General features: G+C 27.8%; 1 protein-coding gene across 1 annotated transcript in view; it reads left to right on the forward strand.

Moving 5' to 3' along the window:
- Positions 1-4,676: 4,676 nt before the first annotated feature.
- LOC107170195 (kelch-like protein 2) overlaps positions 4,677-22,885 on the forward strand; it is a 48,397-nt gene continuing 30,188 nt past the window's right edge. The window contains exons 1-2 of the mRNA XM_089225866.1: positions 4,677-5,448; positions 5,539-5,760. Of these exons, the coding sequence (XP_089081992.1) occupies positions 5,712-5,760 (49 nt within the window). The 5' untranslated portion in view covers positions 4,677-5,448; positions 5,539-5,711. The remainder of the gene's footprint in view (positions 5,449-5,538; positions 5,761-22,885) is intronic.

Consider the following 22,885-nt stretch of genomic DNA (forward strand, 5'->3'; position numbering starts at 1 on the left):
ATGGTGAAACTAAATTAAAATCTTGTGATTTGACTAACTCTTCTATAATTTGCTGTCTAAAATTTGAGATCTGAATTTTATTTCCAGTTAATTCTTTATAAATTAATAATGAATTTACCACAGCTGTACCCAAATTCACAAGTTGAAATGCCACTTTGTGGTACCATCTAATGGTTTTTCTAAGAGGTGTAAAATAACTCGTCATTTGATCTGACACATCAATCCCTTGTTTGTTCTTATTATAAAAAATTATAGCCTCTGGCTTTTTTATTACAACACCATTTCTACTTGTCTTTCCAGTACTAATCATTTCTATACCATGTTTAGTTGACACCATTCTAACATCTTTCCAAATGCTCACCACTACACCTTTATCATCTTCTTTACCTTTAATTTCACCTTTTTTAATTTTTGCATTTGTTATATCTTTTGGAAATCCTTTTGCATTTTTTCTTAAGGTACCAACCATATGAGTATCTTTACTTAGTAATATATGGGCACGATTTAAACTAGTATAATAATTAATGTCCTTCCTTTATATAGGTAATCATTCATAAGTTGTAAAACTACTTTAGTAGCAGTAGTTATTTCATAACACGTTGGGGTTGTATTTTTACCACTATAAATAATACAATCATATGTGTAACCCATGTTATCACATATTTTAAATAATTTAACACCATATTTAGAAGTTTTGTTTGGTATGTACTGTTTAAATATTAGTCTGCCTCTAAATGGAATCATGGTTTCATCAATCACAATATTTTCTCCAGGTACCTTAATTTTTTTTTAAATATTAACTAATTTACAAACTAGAGGTTGAATTTTACCCAATCATCACCTTCAATTATTGAATCATTATCAGCTACTTGAAAAAATCTCAGCAACTCTTGAAATCTATTTCTGGGCATAATTTTAGAGATGAAAGTATTATGAAAAAATTTTTGCCTACTCCAATAGTCTGATATTTTAGGATAGGATACAAGTCCTGTATACATAACAATTCCTAAAAATTGTTTCACTTCCATAGAATTAGTATTTGTCCATGTATTTTTATACCTTAATGCCTGTCTATTTGTTTCAACAACAATAGTATCCAATATATCATCATTAAGAAATAAATTATAAACATCTATAGGCTTACAATCTGGTCCTAAGTCACATAACAAAGATCTGTTTTCCTCAAATACAAAATGACTTTGATTGAATGCTGAAATAAAAATTATAACTAAATATCTTATACCTAAGTTTAATATTTATAATTTATATCATATACATACTAGTAACATTATTCCACTGTTGAGAATTTTCAGTAGTGGTATTAGAAAAACTACTTTGGGAAGTATCATTTACACTAGGAATATCAGAATCTGAACTGTCTGAACTTTGGTCAGAACTAGTAGGTTTATAATCACTGCCAGAATCATATTCAAAAGACTCGTCTAAAGCTTCTAAAATATTATCTAAGTCCATTATATTCTGTGTAGAGTTATAATAAAATGAAGATCAAATATTGAGAATCAAATTTACTAAATTAACAATAAATATACAAACTTATATCATATTCATATCTGTTCCATAATCAATGATTATAATTATTAGATTTCCCTCCAAATTAATTTATATTATATTAATTATATAAAACAATAATCATATGATAATATTCTTATCAAAGGAGATTAAAATAATAATTTTTCATCAGATGGTTATATTTTCTCAAAAATAAATAAAAAATTTATGAGGGAACTCGGGGACTCACAAAAATTTGAACACTCAATTATATCACTTGTGTACCGTGTGAGGACTCGAGTTCTCACGCCTAAATAATTTCATATTCATAAAATATATGTAAATTCAGTCATATTTTATATAAGACGATTTTTTGTATCATTAAATGTTAATGAAATATTGGTTTGGTACAAGAGGGAAAAACCTAAAAATATGCACGGTACACACGAGTAAAAATAGTGAGAGTACCCTAGTACTCTCATGGTAGTCAACAAAATAATAATAATAATAATTAGTTACCAATAAATGAAAAACAATTCTTTATCGTCGTGGCGTCGACGACGATCGACGCACAGCGAAAACGTAAACATCATTGGTAATTCCACATTTTTACAAAACAACTTAATAAAAATAACCAATATAGATAATCTCTATAATAACATATTATTATTATTATATTATTATGTTTAATATTAAACATATAATACTGACTACGGACACATCATATAAAACTATAAAAGTATTATTTCTCAAGTCTAAAGACTTTCTGTACATTGATCGACTGTGTTTATTAACTAGTATTGGTTTTATACTTTAAAATAAAGATATTATTTTCAACAATTGCTCAAATAATATAGAATACGTTGAAGTTTTTGTAAGTAAAATATACAAATTGACCGTTGTAATTTTTAACATAAAATGCAAATTTTTCATTTTTGCGCCCTCTGAGAAATTGCGCCCGGGGCGTAGGCACCTCTCCCCCCCCCCTTGCTACGGCCCTGCATACAATTTTTAATATAGTCTAAATAAAAATTTAAGTATAATTAATAATTATATACAATTTTTATTTTAACATATCTTTTGAATCAAATACCTTTAGCACATTATTATTTTATGAATTAATTATAATTTGTCCACCATCTGCGATATTTCTCATATACCTTTTTACTGTTCCGCTCTGTCTTCCCAACACAATATCCTTTTCGCCATAAATCACTCTTTTAATGTCCCTTTCAACACCCAATCCATTCTCTCCTCATCAATTGTTCCAATTATTAGGTTACCTCACTTATATACTTCTTCAATCAGGCTGGTTTTAAAATTTAATTTATTTGTAATATATTTTCTACCATTAATTTTATATTCTTTTATGTACCATCATTATAAGCATGTAATTGTTGAAACTAATTGTTAACAAAGTTCCCTTTAAATAAATAAAAAAAAAATATAATTTGTATTGCAAATAGTCTTAAAAAAAGATAAAAAGCTAACAAAAAGTAGGGGCTCCAAGATAAAAGTGTACATCAAAAAGGGTTCTACTGATAAAAAAGTTTAAGAAACACTGACTTATAGAATGTGTCCAAAGCAATTTTTTCAATTCTTCATAATTTATTCTGAGTATTGATAACCTTTTCTATAACTACCATCCAAATATGTATAAGCTCAGTTTTAACTATCTCGGGAATATGAGAGTTAAGGCTAACTTGTTATTTTTTGTAATTTAATGCATCTCACAAAGTTCCTTCCTGTCCCATCAAATTATCTGCTCCTTTCACTGTTGCTACTCACAACACTATTGTAATAGAAACTAGCCAGTTGTTAGGATCATGTGCATTGGCTATAAGCATCCGCTCTTATTTTTCAGTTAATATTGTTATTTTTATTGTTAATTTTTTATGTGTATTATTTCATTTATTATGTTTATTATTATTGCTGTATATCATTACCTACTTATGTTATTTTATTCTAATTTTATAATCTTCAAACAAAATAACTTAGGGTAAAGTTGAGTATGTGTGACACTATCTTAGGTGTAAATAGTGCTTTTGTAAAATTAAATTGAGCTCTCAGTCCAGATATAAATAAATATACAAAATATGTGAAGGTGTGTTCTAAACTTTTAACGCTTCATATTAAGTAACTGTATGTTCAAAAATAATAAAGATTTTTTTTCCAGTATTGTTTTTGATTAAAAGTAATATTTAACAATCAAATAAAAATATTTTTGTGAACCATTTAGTGGGGTTTATTATTAATTCATTCAACTGAAAAAAATCAAAAAATAATTTAAATTAAACTTAAAGGATCAAAATATTAAAAATTATACCAGAGTAAGACTTAAGTCAGTATAATGGAATGCATATAATTCTATTTTGCTCCAAAAAATGGTAGTGTGAAATCTCTTTAAAATGTGCAGAACGAGTGTCATAGGACATAGCCCATTGGTTTTCACTCTTGACCTAATGTTTAAATGAATAGAATGATATATAAGTTTTTTTTACATTGAGTGACATATTAGTCAAGTGAGTTTATCATGTTATCATCCAGAAAAAAACTCAACTCACTTATTAGTTATTTTAACTTAAATTGTCTGTACCAAATAGTTATGTATAGTTTTATAAATTATGATTAAGTCTACTGTAAAAAAATCTATAAAAGTTTTGGAAATATATTTAAATTAATTTATTAAATATTTTAGTAAATTTAAATGTTTTGATCAATACTATAATATAGTGCCAATTATTATTAAGTTATGTTATGCATAGATCTGTCAATTATTTGTCATTCCTATATTATTATTAATTATAAATATATAACTAGAATTTAAAATATTTAAATATATTGATGATTGGTCATTTCATCTTGTGTTAATTTTTAGATTAGGTATTAATGATTTATGGAAAAAATTTAAATGAGCACATCATTGGAATTAATTAAAATGATTATGCAGCTAACCAAAATGTACAAAAAAATTTTAATTTCTGAGTACAGCTGAAATATATTTATTTTAACCATAGTATGCTCATTTATATTTTTTATTCAATACAACTTACATCATTATAATTTATAGATGTGAACAGGTATCCACTACCTACATTACTTGTATCTATTTTATGTTTATAAATTTGTCCATTTCTGTTTTTTTTTTTTTCATTAAATATACTTATATAATTTCTAATTTATTTTGCAATGCTTCAAATTATATAAGTAGATATATCTTGAGCCAAATTTAGGCATATGCTACCTAGCTATATAAGCTGCAATCTAGGGTCAATCACGGGTCACAAGTCCATTTCCTTTTTAAAAGGATACTATCTCTTCTCAGAGAGACTCTTAGGTGGCGCCCATGAATCACACACCGCATACAAGTCCTAAGTTTAGCCTTACACATTTCATCTGTTACCTAATGATGACAAAATGATCCGTCCCACACTCCTATTAACCATTGTTTATACTTTTTTAAAACTCAAATGTATTTCCTTTCAAAACCGTAATAATTTAATTTCACAATTCAAGTTCATAAATCTGATGATGTGCATTAATGGTAGGGGGCCGGAGGGTTTTCCAAATTGATATTTTCTTTGTTCGGCATTTTTTTAAGGTGACAAACTGTTCTGCTCTAATAGCACATTAAAATAAAAGTTAATATCATTTACAATATTATTGTCTTATTGATATCTAACGACAAGATGGGCCGTGAGTCCGTGACTAGATGCGTAGGAAATAGCGTTTGAACGGGTAAAAGTTTAGTCTCGGTGTGACATGGCGGAAGGGGGAAATGTTGTCGTTCGGTCGCCGTCGGATGCGATCGTCACGGCGTTCAATCGAACACGGGTCAAGGGACGCGGCGGCCGCCGACGTCTACCGCCACCGAGCTCGTGTGCGCGGCCTGTTGTGACTTGTGAGCGCGTGGCCGTCGTCCGGACCGTACTACCGTTGGTAAAGTATTTGCGTGCATTATAGTACGCCGTCGTGTTTATAGTTAGGCGCCATCGCGAAAAAAGGGTTATTTCTTTGATTTTTTTTTAGCTATTTTTGTGGTAGAAGTGCCAACGCCGAGTGCAGTCGTCCAGTCAGGACGAGATTTTCGGACGCGTCTAGATCTGCCTAGCAACACCCGTCATACACACCACTAGTACACCACCCTCCTCACACATTTTCGTGAATTTTCCCGTTCACTTCCGACGTATTTTCCATTAGACATGGCCACCACATCCTCAGCCTCGTGGACGACGTCTTCGACTAGTCAAAGTGAGTGCTGCAGCTATTCTTTCGTTTTACGATATCGACTTTTAAGTATATTATTTTTGGTAGGTCTAGTTTAGTTTTAGAATATAATACCTATTAGGTATACCGTAATGTAGACGTAGTATTAAAATTTTAAATAGGTATTAGTATATATAATATAATAATATAAATACCTATATTAGGTATATGTTATGTTTATAATATTATTTAATATTTATTATTCTTACCGTGACTAATTTTGCATAGTATAGGTTGTAACTTTTAGATACGTTATAAATCCATAATGATATTGTGTGTACAAGATATCCAATATTTATTTAACTTAACACTAAAAATGCATAACTGATTCTGTCTCTTACGTTTTAATTGCTAAATCTATAAACTGATGAAATGATAAAATATGGTATGGAAATAGCATGAACCCTAATAAAATGATTTTAAAAATTCAATTCCAAATGGGGTGAAACTAAATGACCACATTAACGTGTTTGAAAATCATCTGTGTGAATATGGAAATTTGAAATTTGGAGGTGGTATTAATTTTATATTGTGTGCATCAGTGCATCGTTTAAGAAAGGTTCTTTTATAAATTCAATCTCGAAGGGGTTGGCAAAACTGGTATGGAAAATATTTTTTATGAGGTTTAAGTTACTTGAAACTTTGTATTTACACTCTTCGACTATGAAATGTATATTTCGGAATTTTCAAAATTCAAATCCTTAAAGGGTGGCACCGTTTTAGTTTTTAGTGATAATTTTAGCTTTAAGTATTTTTTTTTCTATGTCTTACAGGTAATCCTTAATAAGTTAAGTTAGTAAAGTTTTGTTTTTTACAAACATTTGTTAAATTGAGTAGTTGTTAGAATTTTAGTTATTTCTTTGTTTCTTTAACCGAGCCTACACTTTTCATCTTTTTTATGTGTTTTTATTTAATTTACGATGTACCTTGTGAAAATACGTCAGATTTAGCCATTTAGCATATAGTTTTAAAAGATCTTGAACTCCGAAAAATAAAAATCCTTGAAGTGGAAGTTAAAAATACGATTGGTATATATGTATTGCTCTGGTGATAAAATTTCCAATTCCATTTCTAGGAGAATCATCTAAGGTGGTTCAGAGAAAACACTAGAAACCCTACTTATATATGAATAATATAATGTATGGAGGTGTTTTTTAAATAAACTTAGAAAATTTAATTGTTTCATTTTTTTTTAGATTACATCGTTTGAATTGAACGACAAAAGTCGCAATGCCAGATTTTCACATATTTATACGATTTGTCGATATTAGGTCAAATTTACCATAGAATTATTTCTTTACTTCACTAGATAAATAAAGTTCCTACAAATTTAATTTATGGAGATTGCTCTTACAAAAGAAGGCATTACCAAAAATGTTGTTTATAGTTGGACAGCTTGTCCACCTGCGTGAAATTAAGATTTTGCAGGAATAAAAAAAGAAAAAATGTTTGTTTTTTTAATTCATGTTTGACATGTAATAAAAAGCAAAACACACTCACTGATTATGAACATTGTACCTATCTAAATATCTTTACTACTTAAATGTATGCATACACATACATGCATTTATACATAATATCTAGACCGAATATAGCATAAAGTGTATGATTTAAACGTATACTATACTTAATAAAATTATGTTTAAGTATACTTACTTAACAAAACTACTGATATTGCGTGATATACCTAACCTATGTGGTCAAATCCGCGAATTAGTGAAGAATAATATAATATTATCACACACAGTAATTAAATATCAATGGAAATAATTGCAAATTGAAAATTCAATATTAATAAAAAAATTATATCATTAAACTAAATTTTGATCGTTTTAATTGTGTTTAGAATTATATATAATCTTTAGTTAGGTTTTTAATTTTTAACTATTTTTTCGGTTTATACCTTATATACGGTGCAATTCTAAACCTATATACGAGTATATGACATACGTAGATACTGGATAGTAGATACCTATGGGCTACCTATGGCACATAACTTTTTATAATAAGGTTTTAGTTAATTAATGGATCAGATTCTATTGTGAATTCCTATTGAAATCAGGGGAAGGAACATAATACGTATAATGCTAAATGCATTATCTAACTGTTTCGTTATTTGTTATACGGACTTGTAACTTGGCTACCGCTCCGATTATCAAATGTATTTCTCATGTCTCGATTAGTGTGCTGCCGGCGATGGCATATGCACATACACATAAATACATAATAGTCTTCTATTGAAATAACGTTTAAAGAGAACGTAAGATATAATTTATTAAATTATCATCATTTTTGTTATGGTTGAGATTCTAATTTATGACTTGGCCCAATGAAATAAATTATTAAATAATAATGATAGATTTGGCGCACAAATCTGCCTAATATAATCGCACTAATATTTAAAAAAATATTATAAATTAGAATTATATAAACACTCACACGTGCATCATAGTCTTTGTATAGATATTTTTCGAATGGTAAATAAAGTCATAAAGACAAAAATCTTGCAAACAGCTCCCGTTTTTATAAAATAGCTGAATGATATCTTACCTATATTAAATACATAATTTACAATATGTACCTAACCGTACCTTCCACCTAGTTGGCGAAGGTTTTCACGTTAATTAAAAAGATTGGAAAGCTAAAATACACCTATTTGTAAATGAAACTCTTTATTGTAATATAACGTTTTAAAAATAATACATTTTATTTCACTTTTATTCAGTAATTTTATCATTAGCAAAGTACAATAATATGCCATATCTAACTTCTTCTTTACTTTCTAAAGAATAAAAGACACCAAGCTCAATGGCCTGTTGAGAAATAAGAATTGTTTTATATTACACAGGTATCTAATGCCTATAATAAACTTAAATTAAATAATTAGCAAACCATTTTTGTCATTAATATAATAGTAGAACATTATATTATTTTTAAATAGGTGCCGCATGATGATTTTTTAACATATATCTACAGTTGGTATTTAATCTAGATGGAAGATGAAAATTTTGTTTCTTCAATTTTCTATAAATACGCATAGTACCTATTTCATTAGGTGTATGGTATAGGCAGGTAATAATAAAAATTTAATAATTATATGATTCTATTTCTAAAGTAAACATGTAAAACACGTATCACTACCACAACATTATAGAATATATTGGTTCATTTACATTGGCCTCGATTTTTAGATTTTATAGACTGTACCTACCTATCGGTAATATTATTGTTTCAGATATAGCAGGTACACGACTTCATCTACAGGTTATTACCTCGTGGCAATGATTTATGAATAATACAACTAGGATATTCATTAAGTTAAATTAACTATTATCATGTATAATGAAAAGCAGTAGGTACCAAACTATAATATAATAAGATTTCATTCACATTTATTATAATATTTAACAATATCTTTATATAGGCAGTATCATATTTAAGAATTTTTTTTTGTGAAGCACCTAAATTACTTAAAACAAATTTGTGTTCTTGATAACTTAACATTCAATTTTTTAATACCTATATACTGCAGTATAATATAATAATTTATACATTCATAGGTATTTTATGTATAATGTATTAGTTGGTTATAATTTACCTAAACACTATCTTGGTATAAATGGTATACAAGTATATTATGAAATCCTATTAACTATAACTATTTCTCTAAAAAGATTCCCTAATAATGCTCTAAAATTTATATGTGCAATGAAAAGGAATTTTGAAAAATCTGTATTTTAAAGATGATGATCTAAGCAGGATTTCGTTCTATTATTTCTATTATTATATTATTATATAATTATATTATAATTACCTAGGGTAAGTATTTCAAATAAGCTAACTATCTACCTATTCAATTTTTATATTCTTCAAGTGTTTTACATATTCAAACTAGTATTTTTCGCTTGAGTAATTTCTTAATGTATTGTTAGAAATTATTAACTTATATACATAAATAATATAATAATTTTATACTTTTCTGAATTTTATTTATTCATGCTGGTCACTTTTTCTTGGTGCTGTTCTATTTCTATTGACACACCAATCGAGAACCATTAAGTGACAAGTGTATTAATAATTAATCGAACAATAGTTTAAGACATAAATATGTTGACAGTCATAGAAAAATTAATTTGCCTACTAATTTAGTTACTCCACTATCCATGTTAAATATAGTGACATAATAAGATTATGTATAAATATTATCATAACCGCAAAAATCAGTACCTACCATCGTCGGTTATGCAATCGTAAAAAAATACTGTTTCGTATACGTGGACTTTTATTTATAAACATATTACTAAAACATTGATCGGTATAATTTAGAAGAAAGAATATATAAAGTACCTATAAACTGTTTTCGGGATGTCGGAGATTAAAGTCCCGAAGCCAAATAGGCCGGAAATGTGGGATTTTATGGCCTTCGTAATTTCCGATTAGGAATTGCCATATTAAATTTTGTTTGTCTTACATCGTATGTATACAATATTTATTGACCTCATACAATAGTATTTTAATTAAAACGAAAACTAAATTTAAGAAAGATACGAACCACTAAGCTTGGAACAATGATGCACTTATATGACGTTTGAAATTCCAATTCGGCATACAATATATTAGTCATATAGATATAACATAAATGTATGTAGTATGTGCACGAAATTATACCCATCGTAAAATTATATAGATACCTTTATAGCCAATATAGGTATATAATAATATATTACTGTCGCGCACGAGTACAGCTGCATTGACCGCTATTATAATACAACTAGGTATATATTGTAATAATGTGCAATTTACATTTTATACTGCATTCTGGAGTGCACGTGGTTTTATTCATTTATCGTGCATGCGTGTAACAATGTGGATCATTGTTTCTGCAAGATGACCGGATACCAAGCGCGAGCACGGGACACGTTTTATTTTTCTGATTTGGTTTCGATGACAAAACTAATGTTCGTAAATTAATTCGTAATATATATACCTATTACCTATTTATAAATTTATATCCATTATATTATGTTCTAATATAAAGATACTATAATATAGATATAGTATATTATATATATGTATATACTCATGTATGTCACTTGTGCCCATTTTAATTTTTCACCAGTGATAACTCTGCAAAAAGGGAACGAGAATAACGTAGTATTAAAATACGTGTATGAAAAACAGAATCATCAGTAGAGTTCGGATTTTAAAGCATAATAAATAACAAAAAGCACAAAATTGTTTTAAAAAAGCAAAAATAAATTGTTTATTTGGAATGCGAATGACGTGAATGTATAAAAATTAAATTTATATTCCATATATAAAAAAATCGGGTAAGTGGATGTACATTAGGGGGTAGGGTGGACCTCTGACTAGGATAGGTTAAATTTGATAGGATAGATGATTTGTCAGTCTAGGATAATATATTATATTTAAATATTGTCATACATTCTATTTTGAAACAAATATTTTATTTTTCAATTAGGACGCATTTTGCATAAGTCATGGTTAATCAATTTTTCCAAAAACATTGCATGTAGTTATAATAATTTATATAACCTTAATACCTTATATTATCATAGATATACATATACCTGGTTTGAGGATAAATCGTTATCATTACGCGATTTCATAAAAGTTTAAAACTCAAACGCTCAAAATATTTTTCGCATAATGACGCTTCAAATTTTCTCTATAGCTATTTGAAGCAAAACTTACGAGTATGGAAAACTTAATGTTGAATTTTATAACCTTAAATATAAATACAAACAATATTATGAATTCTGAACTACAAAATAATTCGCAAATATTCATGGTTTTAACAATTATTTTCAATATTTGAAATTCAAATGCTAATTAAAATTTAATTTGAATTTCCGGTGAACATTTTTTTTGTGATAAAGATTGAAAAATTTATAAGGAATCTTCTATTCAATTTTCAAATCTTAGATTTAAACAGAATATTTTTCATGAATTTCTAGCTTAAAACAATTTGCGAATTTTTGTGATGTTTACGTATTTTGTCAAAATTCAAAATTTGATGCTTATAAAAAAAATTATGAATTTATTAGACTATGAATTTATTTTATTTTTCAACTCCTATTGTAACAATATGTTAAGAGCCTTGTATTAAATTTTCAAGATTTTCTATTCAAAAATAAATTTTTATCGATTTTAATTTAAAAAAAACTAATAATGATCGAAAATTGCATATACCTATGAATGGTTCAACTTAAATCAAAAATTTTTGAAAATTTCATGGTAGATAGAATATATTTATATAAACATTCAGTGAAAATTTCATGTATCAATGGTCATTTGTTTTAAAGTTACATCAAAAAAAATATTTTGTCGAAAACATATTGTACGTAAAATTTCCTGTTTTTAATTTCCTTAACTTTTAGTTTGTTTACCCCGATTATTTAGAAAAATAATAAGATTATTTTTAACCCCCAAAGTAAAAACTAGATTCAATTCCTGATCGAATAAGGTACTGAAGTCAAAAATCAAAGCAGTTTTACTGCCCCAAAACGTGATGACAGACACAAAAAAAAATATTCATGCTTTTGACGAATTTTTGTCAATATTTGAACTTCAAATAATAATTTAAAAATATTTAAAAATATTTTTCAAAAAAATTGAAAATTTTAATTATCTATAAATACCTCAAAAAAGTCAAAATATTTCGAAATTTAAATGGTGTAAAGAAAATGCCGATCTAAATAACTGGTGAAAATTTCAAGTATCTACAACTTATCCTTTTTGAAGAATAACAAATATTTAAAATCGTTTGAGGATAAATCGTTATCATTACGCTATTTCGTAAAAATTTAAAATTCAAACACACTTTAAATTTTTCCTATAATGATGCTTCAAGTTTTCTCTATACCTACTTGCAGGAAAACTAATGGAAAACTTAGTGTTGTATTTTTAATCACAAAAAAATTTATGATTTTTCAACTTCAAATGTTACGACAGATTTCGTAAAAATTTGAACTATAAACGCTAATAAAAACAAAATTGTGACTTACGACTTTTAATTTTTTTTTAGCTATAATAAGAACAACTCATAAGGAACCTTGTATTAAATTTTAAAGTTTTTTTTGTCGTCCAACATTTTTTTACCGGCACTTCAAAAAAAAATTCTCAAAAAATTTCAGTGATCTATAAATAACTCAAAAAAGTGAAAAATTTTTGAAAATTAAACTGTATATAGATATCACTAACATAAACATTTGGTGAAAATTTCAAGTATTTATAGTGATTAGTTTTTGAATTACAACCATATAAAATAATCGATTTGGTCGAAAACTGGTTTTGCGTAAAAATTCCCGTTCTTCTGTCATTTTTTTTTTGTTTTTCTAGATGTTTTTGAAAACTGTTGGAAAATGTTAACTTATGACCTGTATAATGCACCAAGGATATTCACTTTTACATCGGAAACCACCCCCAAAGTTTGAAATTGAAGCATTATTTCGACTAGTTATGCTGTACACAGACACACACAAAAAAAAAACACACATCATTGTAAAATCAATACATTCATCACTTCGTTCAGAATTTAAAAGAATCATTTTCTTTAAAATATTAGCCCTAATCATCAGTATACTTTATATTCAAGTGCTTTGTAATATATGACATAAAAATATTTTATCTGTTATTGAGTTGTTAAACGTTAAAATAATTAATATTCAATAGATAAATATTTTTTAGATAGATCAGTTGTAAATATGAAATATCTACATGTATATACCTACTCCATTGCTTATTTTTTAATTTTTCTTTCCCTCTTGTGTTTTTAGTCTGCAACAATAAATATCAATATGTACATGAGAGTTACAGTTTAAATCCGTTGTAGATCGTTATGAGAAGCATTATAAAATGTTTTCAAGTGTCTTAAAAAGAGACGGCTTTATTCTGTTATTTGAATTCAATGTTTCACTTGGATAATAATAAATATGATATTTTTTTTAAATATATTTATTTATTTTGATTTGTATCCTTTAAATAGTGCTATAAATAAGTATTCATGTATATACTTCTTGAGATTGACTTTAGTCGTCGATTTCGATGTAAGTACTAACATTTATTTTAAATAATTGTATTATTCTGACTTTTTGATTTTAAAGTAGTACACTAATACCTATATCCTACAATACGCGTCTATATTCATTCAGCTGTGCAATGATAATTAAAACCTAATTAATTGATTTTACCTTAAAAAAATATTTCATATAGAAATAGGAAAAATGAATTATCGATAATAATTAATCGAATTACAATGAATATATTTTTATTGCGACCAGTCAGCATTTATATCCAATACTTATAGGTATATATAATACGTATTATTTTTGTTTAAATCATGTAATACGTGAATCATACATTTAAAATTATTTATTTTTTATTTATTGCTGTCATTTAATTTTTGGGTTTCATAATGTTATCTAGTATTGAAATTAAATGAGCAGTCTAACATTATAAAATACTAAAACCACGTTCACTTGTACTATAGCTAAAATCAAATGGTTACGGTTGGAAAATAAATAGTTACTGTTATCGTTTTGCTGTAGTCGAAAATCGCTTATATAAAATTAAAAACGCATCTAATATTAAATGGAGTTTGAATTATTATTAAGATTTAAGTTGAAACCCACGTTCTCAGTGTCTCACCAAAGCTTAGAACTACTTAGGTAATATTAATTAAACATATAACCTATCTACCTATCACCACAGACATGTTATTTGTAGAATTAAAAATTGGCTATTTCTTACTATTACTACTATTGGCTAACCTAACCATTTCAGTGCTGTTATTCCGTAAGTATACGAAAAATTGTACATAGGTTTATGATTTTTCTGCTTTTCCGATGACATCGTAGAATTATAGCGATCAACAATAACGCTACAAATTGCGGGGTTTTAGTGTTTTCACAGTTGCTTTCTAGTTTTTTACCTATTCTTTTATAAGCGCGTTTTCATTTAGTCATTTCTTCGAGAAAAAAAATTGCGGACATGACGAATCGCCGAAAATGTTGTCCGTGCCGAATTGTCTACGTCTCTTATATATTATCCGCTGCTTCTGCAGAAAGCTAAAACGTTATTTTACGGTTCTGTTTTTCATTGATAAATAGGTACATCACATGGAATCACCATAAACAGCGGAGATGACAACAGGTGATCGTTGCGGAAGTCGGTCATCGCTATAGGTGGAAACTGTATTTTCAGCTATTCTGATGCGCTGATGTATTTAGTAGGTAGTTTATAGTTTTACACTATTTGTTATACATGCAATAAATAGTACCTAAGAACTAGTCTTTCGATTATTATAAATTGTAATATTGGAGTGTCTACAATAAATGGACACTCGATTCTCAAATAGCCTTTGTGTGCGTAACTGTATAGGCATGTACTCATCATCACGAGAACATAATAATATTGTTATTGTTGTCAAGACGAGACGGCGTGATTTGAACAACAATAATGAAAGCACTAAGTATTCAATTTTAGACAGCGAATCGCGATATTCTTGAATCGCGCTATCATCTCTTCCGCCTTCTGAAAACTCATAGAAATCTGCGTAAATCGCTGCTGTGAATATTATGTTTATATTTCTTTTCATTTTTTACGTGACCTATATATTTCATACACTTTCCAGCATATCATTTTTACGCACTTTCTTTATCGCATTTCTGCTGACACTTATCTATATGTAGTAATAATAGTAATAATTTGATTGTTACACGTTATACCTAATAAAAATATACATTATAGCTATGTACTATACAGCTTTTTTGTAAAACTTCATTTGTCGTTCTTGATTGGAACAAATGCAAACAAAAGTTCTGCTTGTCAAAGCATTTTAAAAAGTTTCAGAACTGATCGTACAACACTTTAAATCTTAATAGGATTAACTTCAATACAAATTCCAGTTCAAAAACATGGATTCAGCACATTTTCCTCGATTCCTTTCGTTATAAACTTGACTATATATAGAAGGTCTTTGTTTTTTCCATTACGTATTTTAACGTGTAATGTTGACTAAATGACATATTGATTATTATAATGTATTATATAAGCTCATACAGGTATGTGTTGTAACAAATAAATCATAAACATATAATATATTGCAACTAAATAGACAATATCTTGTCGTTATTAATAATATTAATTACTTCTTAGTTTTCAATGAAATATAAAATCGTATATGACTGATTTATGTAATGTTGTATATTATCTTTTTATAAAATAAAACCACACGGGATTAAAAATAAGCTTACACTGGCATTGTTGTCTCTGTCTTAAAAATACATATATAACATATAGCAAATTTACGCTCAGCAGATCACGTTTAGCTCCAGTAGTTTAGCGGAGACGCCAAATATGTGTGTGTTGCGTCCTCTAAATAATTTTTGCTGTTTTTCCATGTGTATGATATTATGTATTATACCGTTTGTAATAAATCGACATTAAATAACAATTATTTTTTCGAATTATTCGTTTTGATCTCAGATGTGTAATTATATCTCGAATAGTTATTTAGATTATTTGAAAACTAGTTTTGAAATATTGGTAAAACTTATTTTTCTGAAAATATTTAACTCATTAACTCAGTACTATAATTTTATACTTTGAACATCTCCTTGATTAAATAACGTTTCTGAAATAGTTAACAGTAGACTGCAGACCACAGGGGTGTATAATTTGCTATATAATTATTACGAACATTATTTTGCTACTAGGTAAAATATAAATGTAAAAATTAAATAGCGATCACGCGATCTAAGTTTATTGGGCGTGCTGGCGATAGTATATTTTTTCATTTTTCACGCACGAGTTATGACTTGATACTAATTTTTAAATTATATATTTTATACATATAGTACGTACTATAGACCGTATATAGTAACTCAACAGATATTATATTGTATCAACTGCAGTTTAGAATTTTATCAGGGCCCATCAGGGGTAGTTATATTAAGCATACATGCATTCGTATAATATTATACATGGGTACACGGCATACACAAATCTGATTGGCGGTTTCGCAATAGACGTTTTAATATTTCACACAGACGACAGACCCGAAGAAAGACTCGGAAAATACTAGTGTAGATATTCGTGCAAAACGCAAAATATACCTATATTCCGTACATTATTATTACGTTAATACATACAATCATTCAATATATTATATCTACATCACTACATCTACATCTACATAATATTATTCAGTCGTATACGTGCCTGGATTGTATAACATATTAGTCGGACAGACAGCATTTTCGTTGCCAAGACTCAAATTGATTATGCTTTATAAGAGAAGAAGAAAAACACGAAATAGTAAAAAAGAAAACCATCATGTGGCTCAATATCTAATTTTGTTGTGTGGTAACAGTGCATGTAACCAGGGATGTGCCAAGTTCAGTGCCCTCCTGGAATACTTTTTAAATTTTTGGTTATTAAAATTATAAATTAAAACTTATACTAACATATAATTTTTATACCTACATTATCATGTTTATCATAATTATACTTAAAAGGCAACAATTTTACGACATTTGTTTTAAAAGTGTAGTTAAGCTTTAATCAATTTTTGAATATGGCAGTAAAATCGCGGAAAATATTTGTTTTTACTGCTCCAAGAAGAGCGTGCCTTCAAAACAGCTCGTTTTAATATATTTTTAATAATAATTAAGAATTTTTACACTCCTATTATTATACTTTCGGGTTTTATTGTTTTGTTTATGTTTATCCATATTCAGTTAACTTAATTTCTTCTTTTAATTAAAGATTGAAATCATATCTAGACATTTTAACTTCAATGTAGATTACACTAACATAAACATTTGGTGAAAATTTCAAGTATTTGCAGTGATTAGTTTTTGAATAACAACCATATAAAAAAATCGATTTGGGCGAAAACTGGTTTTGTGTAAAAATTCCCGTTTTTCTGTCATTTTTTTTTTTGTTTTTCTCGATTTTTTGAAAACTGTTGGAAAATGTTAATTTTTGACCTCTATAATGCACCAAAGCATATTTACTTTTACATCGGAAACCACCCCCAAAATTTGAAATTGAAGCATTATTTCGACTAGTTATGCTATACACAGACGCAAAAAAAAAAAACACATCATTGTAAAATCAATACATTCATCACTTCGTTCAGAATCTAAAATATTGTTCTGTTTGCCACTAAAAAAGAAAGGCGTTTAGATTTCAAAATGTTGCATTAATTTTTTGTGCTAAACTTTGTAATAGGTTTCCTCTAATTAACCAATTTTGATTATTATTTTATATTCAGACGTAAATTTATATATTATGATAAGATCTGCCCCCCCCCCAAAAAAAAAAAATAAATAAATAAATACCTACGGTGTAGCCGGTGTAGGTAATTGCAGCAAGTACACACGCTGGCGTTCGATTGATGACAGTTCTTTATCAAGCTTTTAGGTTTGACCATAAATAATATTATTAATGTGTATTTGCGATATCGATTGGACTTTTGGATTGCGTGCGTATTCATACAATTGTATATTTTTAACTATAATATGTGTCACGATGGCTCATGGGTATCTGACGAACTTTATATTTAGTTATAATATTATATAATGTTATTATTGTAGCATCACGAAGTTGTACTTATTAGAGGTGTGGTATGATACAAATAAATCATGACATATATCATATCGTATAATTTTATCATGTGGTCATGTGGAATGAACTATATGTAGCGAGAAACATATATTATTAGTTATACAACGACGTTTTTTTTTGGGAAAATTAGGTTGGTTAATACTTGAAAGAGGTCATTTTTTGTGTTTCTTAAAGTGAAGGTAAGACGTAAGAATAGCCGTATAGAAGCCTTAGAACTGTCAAACCAATTTGGTGTTGTTTTACTTGCTTAAACAAGTTCCACTCAGAAATGATTTTTGAATGAAAGATGTATCATATTGCTTTCAAATTTAATATCACATTAATTAAAGCTCCTGTGTCTGGCGAAGTGACTGCAGATAAGAATATCAACATTAGGTGTTATATGTTGTTTTTTATTTTATTTAAGTAATTTGCTATTACTTATTTAGAAATAAAATAAATACCTACATCATATGTTGTCTATTACTTTTTTGAACTTTAAACGTTTATTTTGGTTTTATATCATTTAATGGTAACCATACACGAATAACAACATGATCATCTATACAGCATACAAAAAAAAAAAAAAAAAATACAAAAATAAATACAAATAAATAACTATTACAAAATGTACATAAAAGGCTTTTTTATATTTACTGTGCTTTGAAACCTTTATTTACTACTAAAATTTCATTTAGGTATGTCATAGATTATTATGTTTTATAAAATTTATAAGAAATAAAGTTTTTTTTCAATCTAAAGGAAGAACTTATAAATATAATTATATAACTCATCATATATTATGTATAGTTCTATAAAAATAGATATAATGCTAAATTGAGGCTGAAAAACATTGACACAATTATTTACCTCTCGTATAAAATAGCATGAAAGAACTACTGACAGATTGCTACCATGGTATACTGTATTACGTGTTATATTATAAATTACGATTACTATATATCCTGGAGCGTTGTACACTGATAATATTGGTACCTACTGATCACTGGTAGTTGTATAATTAGATATAAATCGACACAATAAAACACTGTTTGAATAGAAATTATCATCGGTAGACAGGTAGAGTTTAAATAAATGATAAAACAAAAAACAAATATACGAGTATAATAATAGATCGTCGTGTGTCCGGCCTTGACACTGACCTTCCTCCGCGCTCTCTCTCCAACACTGTACCCGTTGACACATTATTTTATATTTATTTGTTAACGTTCGTTACCTATCACGAATTAATTTTACACAGGTTCACGCATATCGCTACTTTCTTACGCCTATACTACTGCACTAATTTAAAAAAAAAAACTAATTCCGGAGCACGTGCATACCTTATAGCGTCCTCCTGTCTGTGGCACTTGCTCTAGTTTATTATTTTATGCACGATGTTGTAAGAGAAAATAATATATAATATTTTCGTGACCTGCGCCTACCGGAAGTTTTGATTGTTCGTCGGCGTATATTTATATACCATACTCGCTGCAGGGCGTTGACACGGTACGTAGTACGCCGACACTATTCGCTCGTTTTTATCGAGTTTGTTTTTCTCATCGGGTATAACCCCTTAACCCACAACTTAATATTATGCACTTACACGGCGGTGGCTGAAGAAGGCAATCGAAGCGATGGGTCTATTGAAACCTACACATTACGTACGTTTGTGGCGTATTTTCCAGTATTTGACCTGTCTTTTATTGCAGTGTCAGTGTGTTCCGCTAACCGATGATTTACACAGACCATTGCGTAGCGGTGTTTTTGTAAAGGTGCCATTTTCTCTGTTTATCTGATGAACGGGATTGAGGATATCAAACAGCCAAACAACAATCGTTCGTATGAAACAGATCAGGTTAGAAATGAGGAATGTGGGGGGAGCATAAGTTGGGTTATCTGGACTTGGATTATAGGTGGATATGCATGAATGTCGAATGATCATTATTATATGATGTAATTTAATAGCATTATATTACATTAATATAATTTGCATTTTGTGATTAAATAACAATATGACGGTATGAGTTATTCATTTACGGCGCAATTTAACGTGGTATACGTTTGAATGTTATCATAATAATTGGTTATACATGAACATCGTTTTGCGTTTGACAGCGAGACATGCCGTTATAGTATTATGCATATAAGTACTCGTAGAGAGCCTCGATATTAAATAAATATTACATTTAATAAATAAATATTATATTAATATTGAGGCTCTCTAGGTACTCGTATTATGACATGACTTTTTTTTTCATTTAATAGAGCCTCAATAACTAAGGTAATTGGCTTACAATAATCACAATAGTAATAATATATATTATGTATAAGTTTTCATCATTAGAATATAAATATAACAAAATGAAATTTTACAATATAAATACTTATAAAATAATTATTATGGGCTTATTACGGATCAAAGATGAATGGATGATTTATACATTTTATTATTTTAAAATGTTTATATTTATAATACATACACGCGTGTACAGTTTAGGTATAGATACTTATTACTTAGATATTAGGAATTTATATGATCGCAAATCATGTGCTGTTTTACTTTCAGAATTAAGACGTATTAAGATTAACTTGCAAACACAGAGCGGTGTAGGTATATGTTACATTATGTGGAGCACTGTTGCTTTTTTATATAATATACACGTGACTTATGTTTTGGTGGATGCTTATTTATAAAAACTTAAGACCAAACGAAGGTATAATAATAAATATAATGTGTATGTATATTATAAGCTATAATATGTTACTATTGTTACCAATCACCGGATTATTCTGTGAGTGTTTAATGTGCAATGATGAAAAGCGTTGTGAGTAATTTTAGTTTTTTTATTTTGTGGGTTATCGTTTATTATATATACCTACCAACCTACCTACTTACATTTTCTACTAGGTAATACAAATATTCGTACGATTCAAGTTGAAGTTGCAATATTATGCTATTGAAAGTGTTGTTTTCTGCTATTGAACAAGTCTTTTTTTATTTATTACTCGTAGCCACGAAAAAAAACAATACAACATATTATTGTAGTCTATAAATCTGGATAGTGTACCTATAAGAAAATAAAATACTTTCACGGGTGGAACTTAACATTGGCAGAAATAATATTTTTTTTTTTTTTAAACAAGAATTAATAATTATTGTTTATTATTATGTACGCATAGATCTGAAATTTAAATTTTTTTTTTGTTAAATACTGTATGTGTTCTAAAAAATATAGGTACCTACTACATACTTAATGATATAATAAATATAAAATTGTTCTAAAAATATTTAATAGCTGTATAATAATATTAAGGAAATTGCTTTTAATAAAACTGACAATACATCCTCTGATATAAGTTTTAGAAGGTATGTCATGATTGTTTTAAATTTTTATTTTCAATTGATTATAATTGTAAGTTATCATATGATACATATATATTTTTTATAAGTACCTTCGTCATTTTCCAAATTTCATGCAATACAAATTTTAGAGATTATGTTGGTTCTTATGGTTCTTAAAATTTATTTTTGTACAGGTATCTGGTATACCTATATATATATTAATTAATGTAATGCAACTGCCAAGACATTTTTATGAATAAAAATGTATAAATTAATAAATAGAATATTTTCTTTAGATTATCAGTTTGAAATTGTGATATTCAGGGCTAAATAAATAGATACAATTAACAAAAAAGAAAATTTGTTATTTTTTCTCAAAATTCAGTTATTATAGCTTGTGAGCCCATTACAAAGATAATATTTATGGGTTGTAACTTATATAATATCAGATGTTTAATACTTTGTCGCTGTACCACACGAGTACCTATTTTACCAAAATTCCACTAACTATAATTTGAGAAAAAATAATATAGAATTGAAAAGTCATAAGGGCGCACATGCTGAAAATCTGCGGAGATGGGTATACAGTATACAACATATACTGCAATAACATGAGTTACTATCAAACATTATCCATTTATAAAGAGAAAAGAGATTATTACATATACATAGAATCGAGATAAAATGTACAGTGAGAAGAAGGTATATTTACTCTGGAAATATCAATACGCCAGATTGCCTTCGTCGTTTGATGTAGTTTAACTTAAGATTAATGTGTATAAGTATTCGCTATTAGATGTAGTAAAAATAAATTAAAATTAAATTAATTTAATACTTATTAAAATAGCTAATAACGTAAACTACAATTTAAAGATTAAAAAATTGTATATTTTGAATGTTTACAATTTAAAACGATGTGAGACTTAATATAGAATTTTTATCTCCTAGTTTTTATAATACGAAATTAATTTCACAGCGCTGCAGAATTTGCTAAAATATTGAAATACCATCAGCTAATAAAACTAATTCATAAAAATATGCTATTAATGTTTGTAAAACGATAGTTTTATGCACCAGCAATATAGGTATAGTTAGGTAATTAGATAATAGTTATGTATTAGGCACCTATAT

Source organism: Diuraphis noxia, unplaced genomic scaffold (assembly GCF_037042655.1).
Source record: "Diuraphis noxia isolate RWA-SAM2 unplaced genomic scaffold, SU_Dnox_SAM2 contig0004, whole genome shotgun sequence".
NCBI lineage: Eukaryota > Metazoa > Arthropoda > Insecta > Hemiptera > Aphididae > Diuraphis > Diuraphis noxia.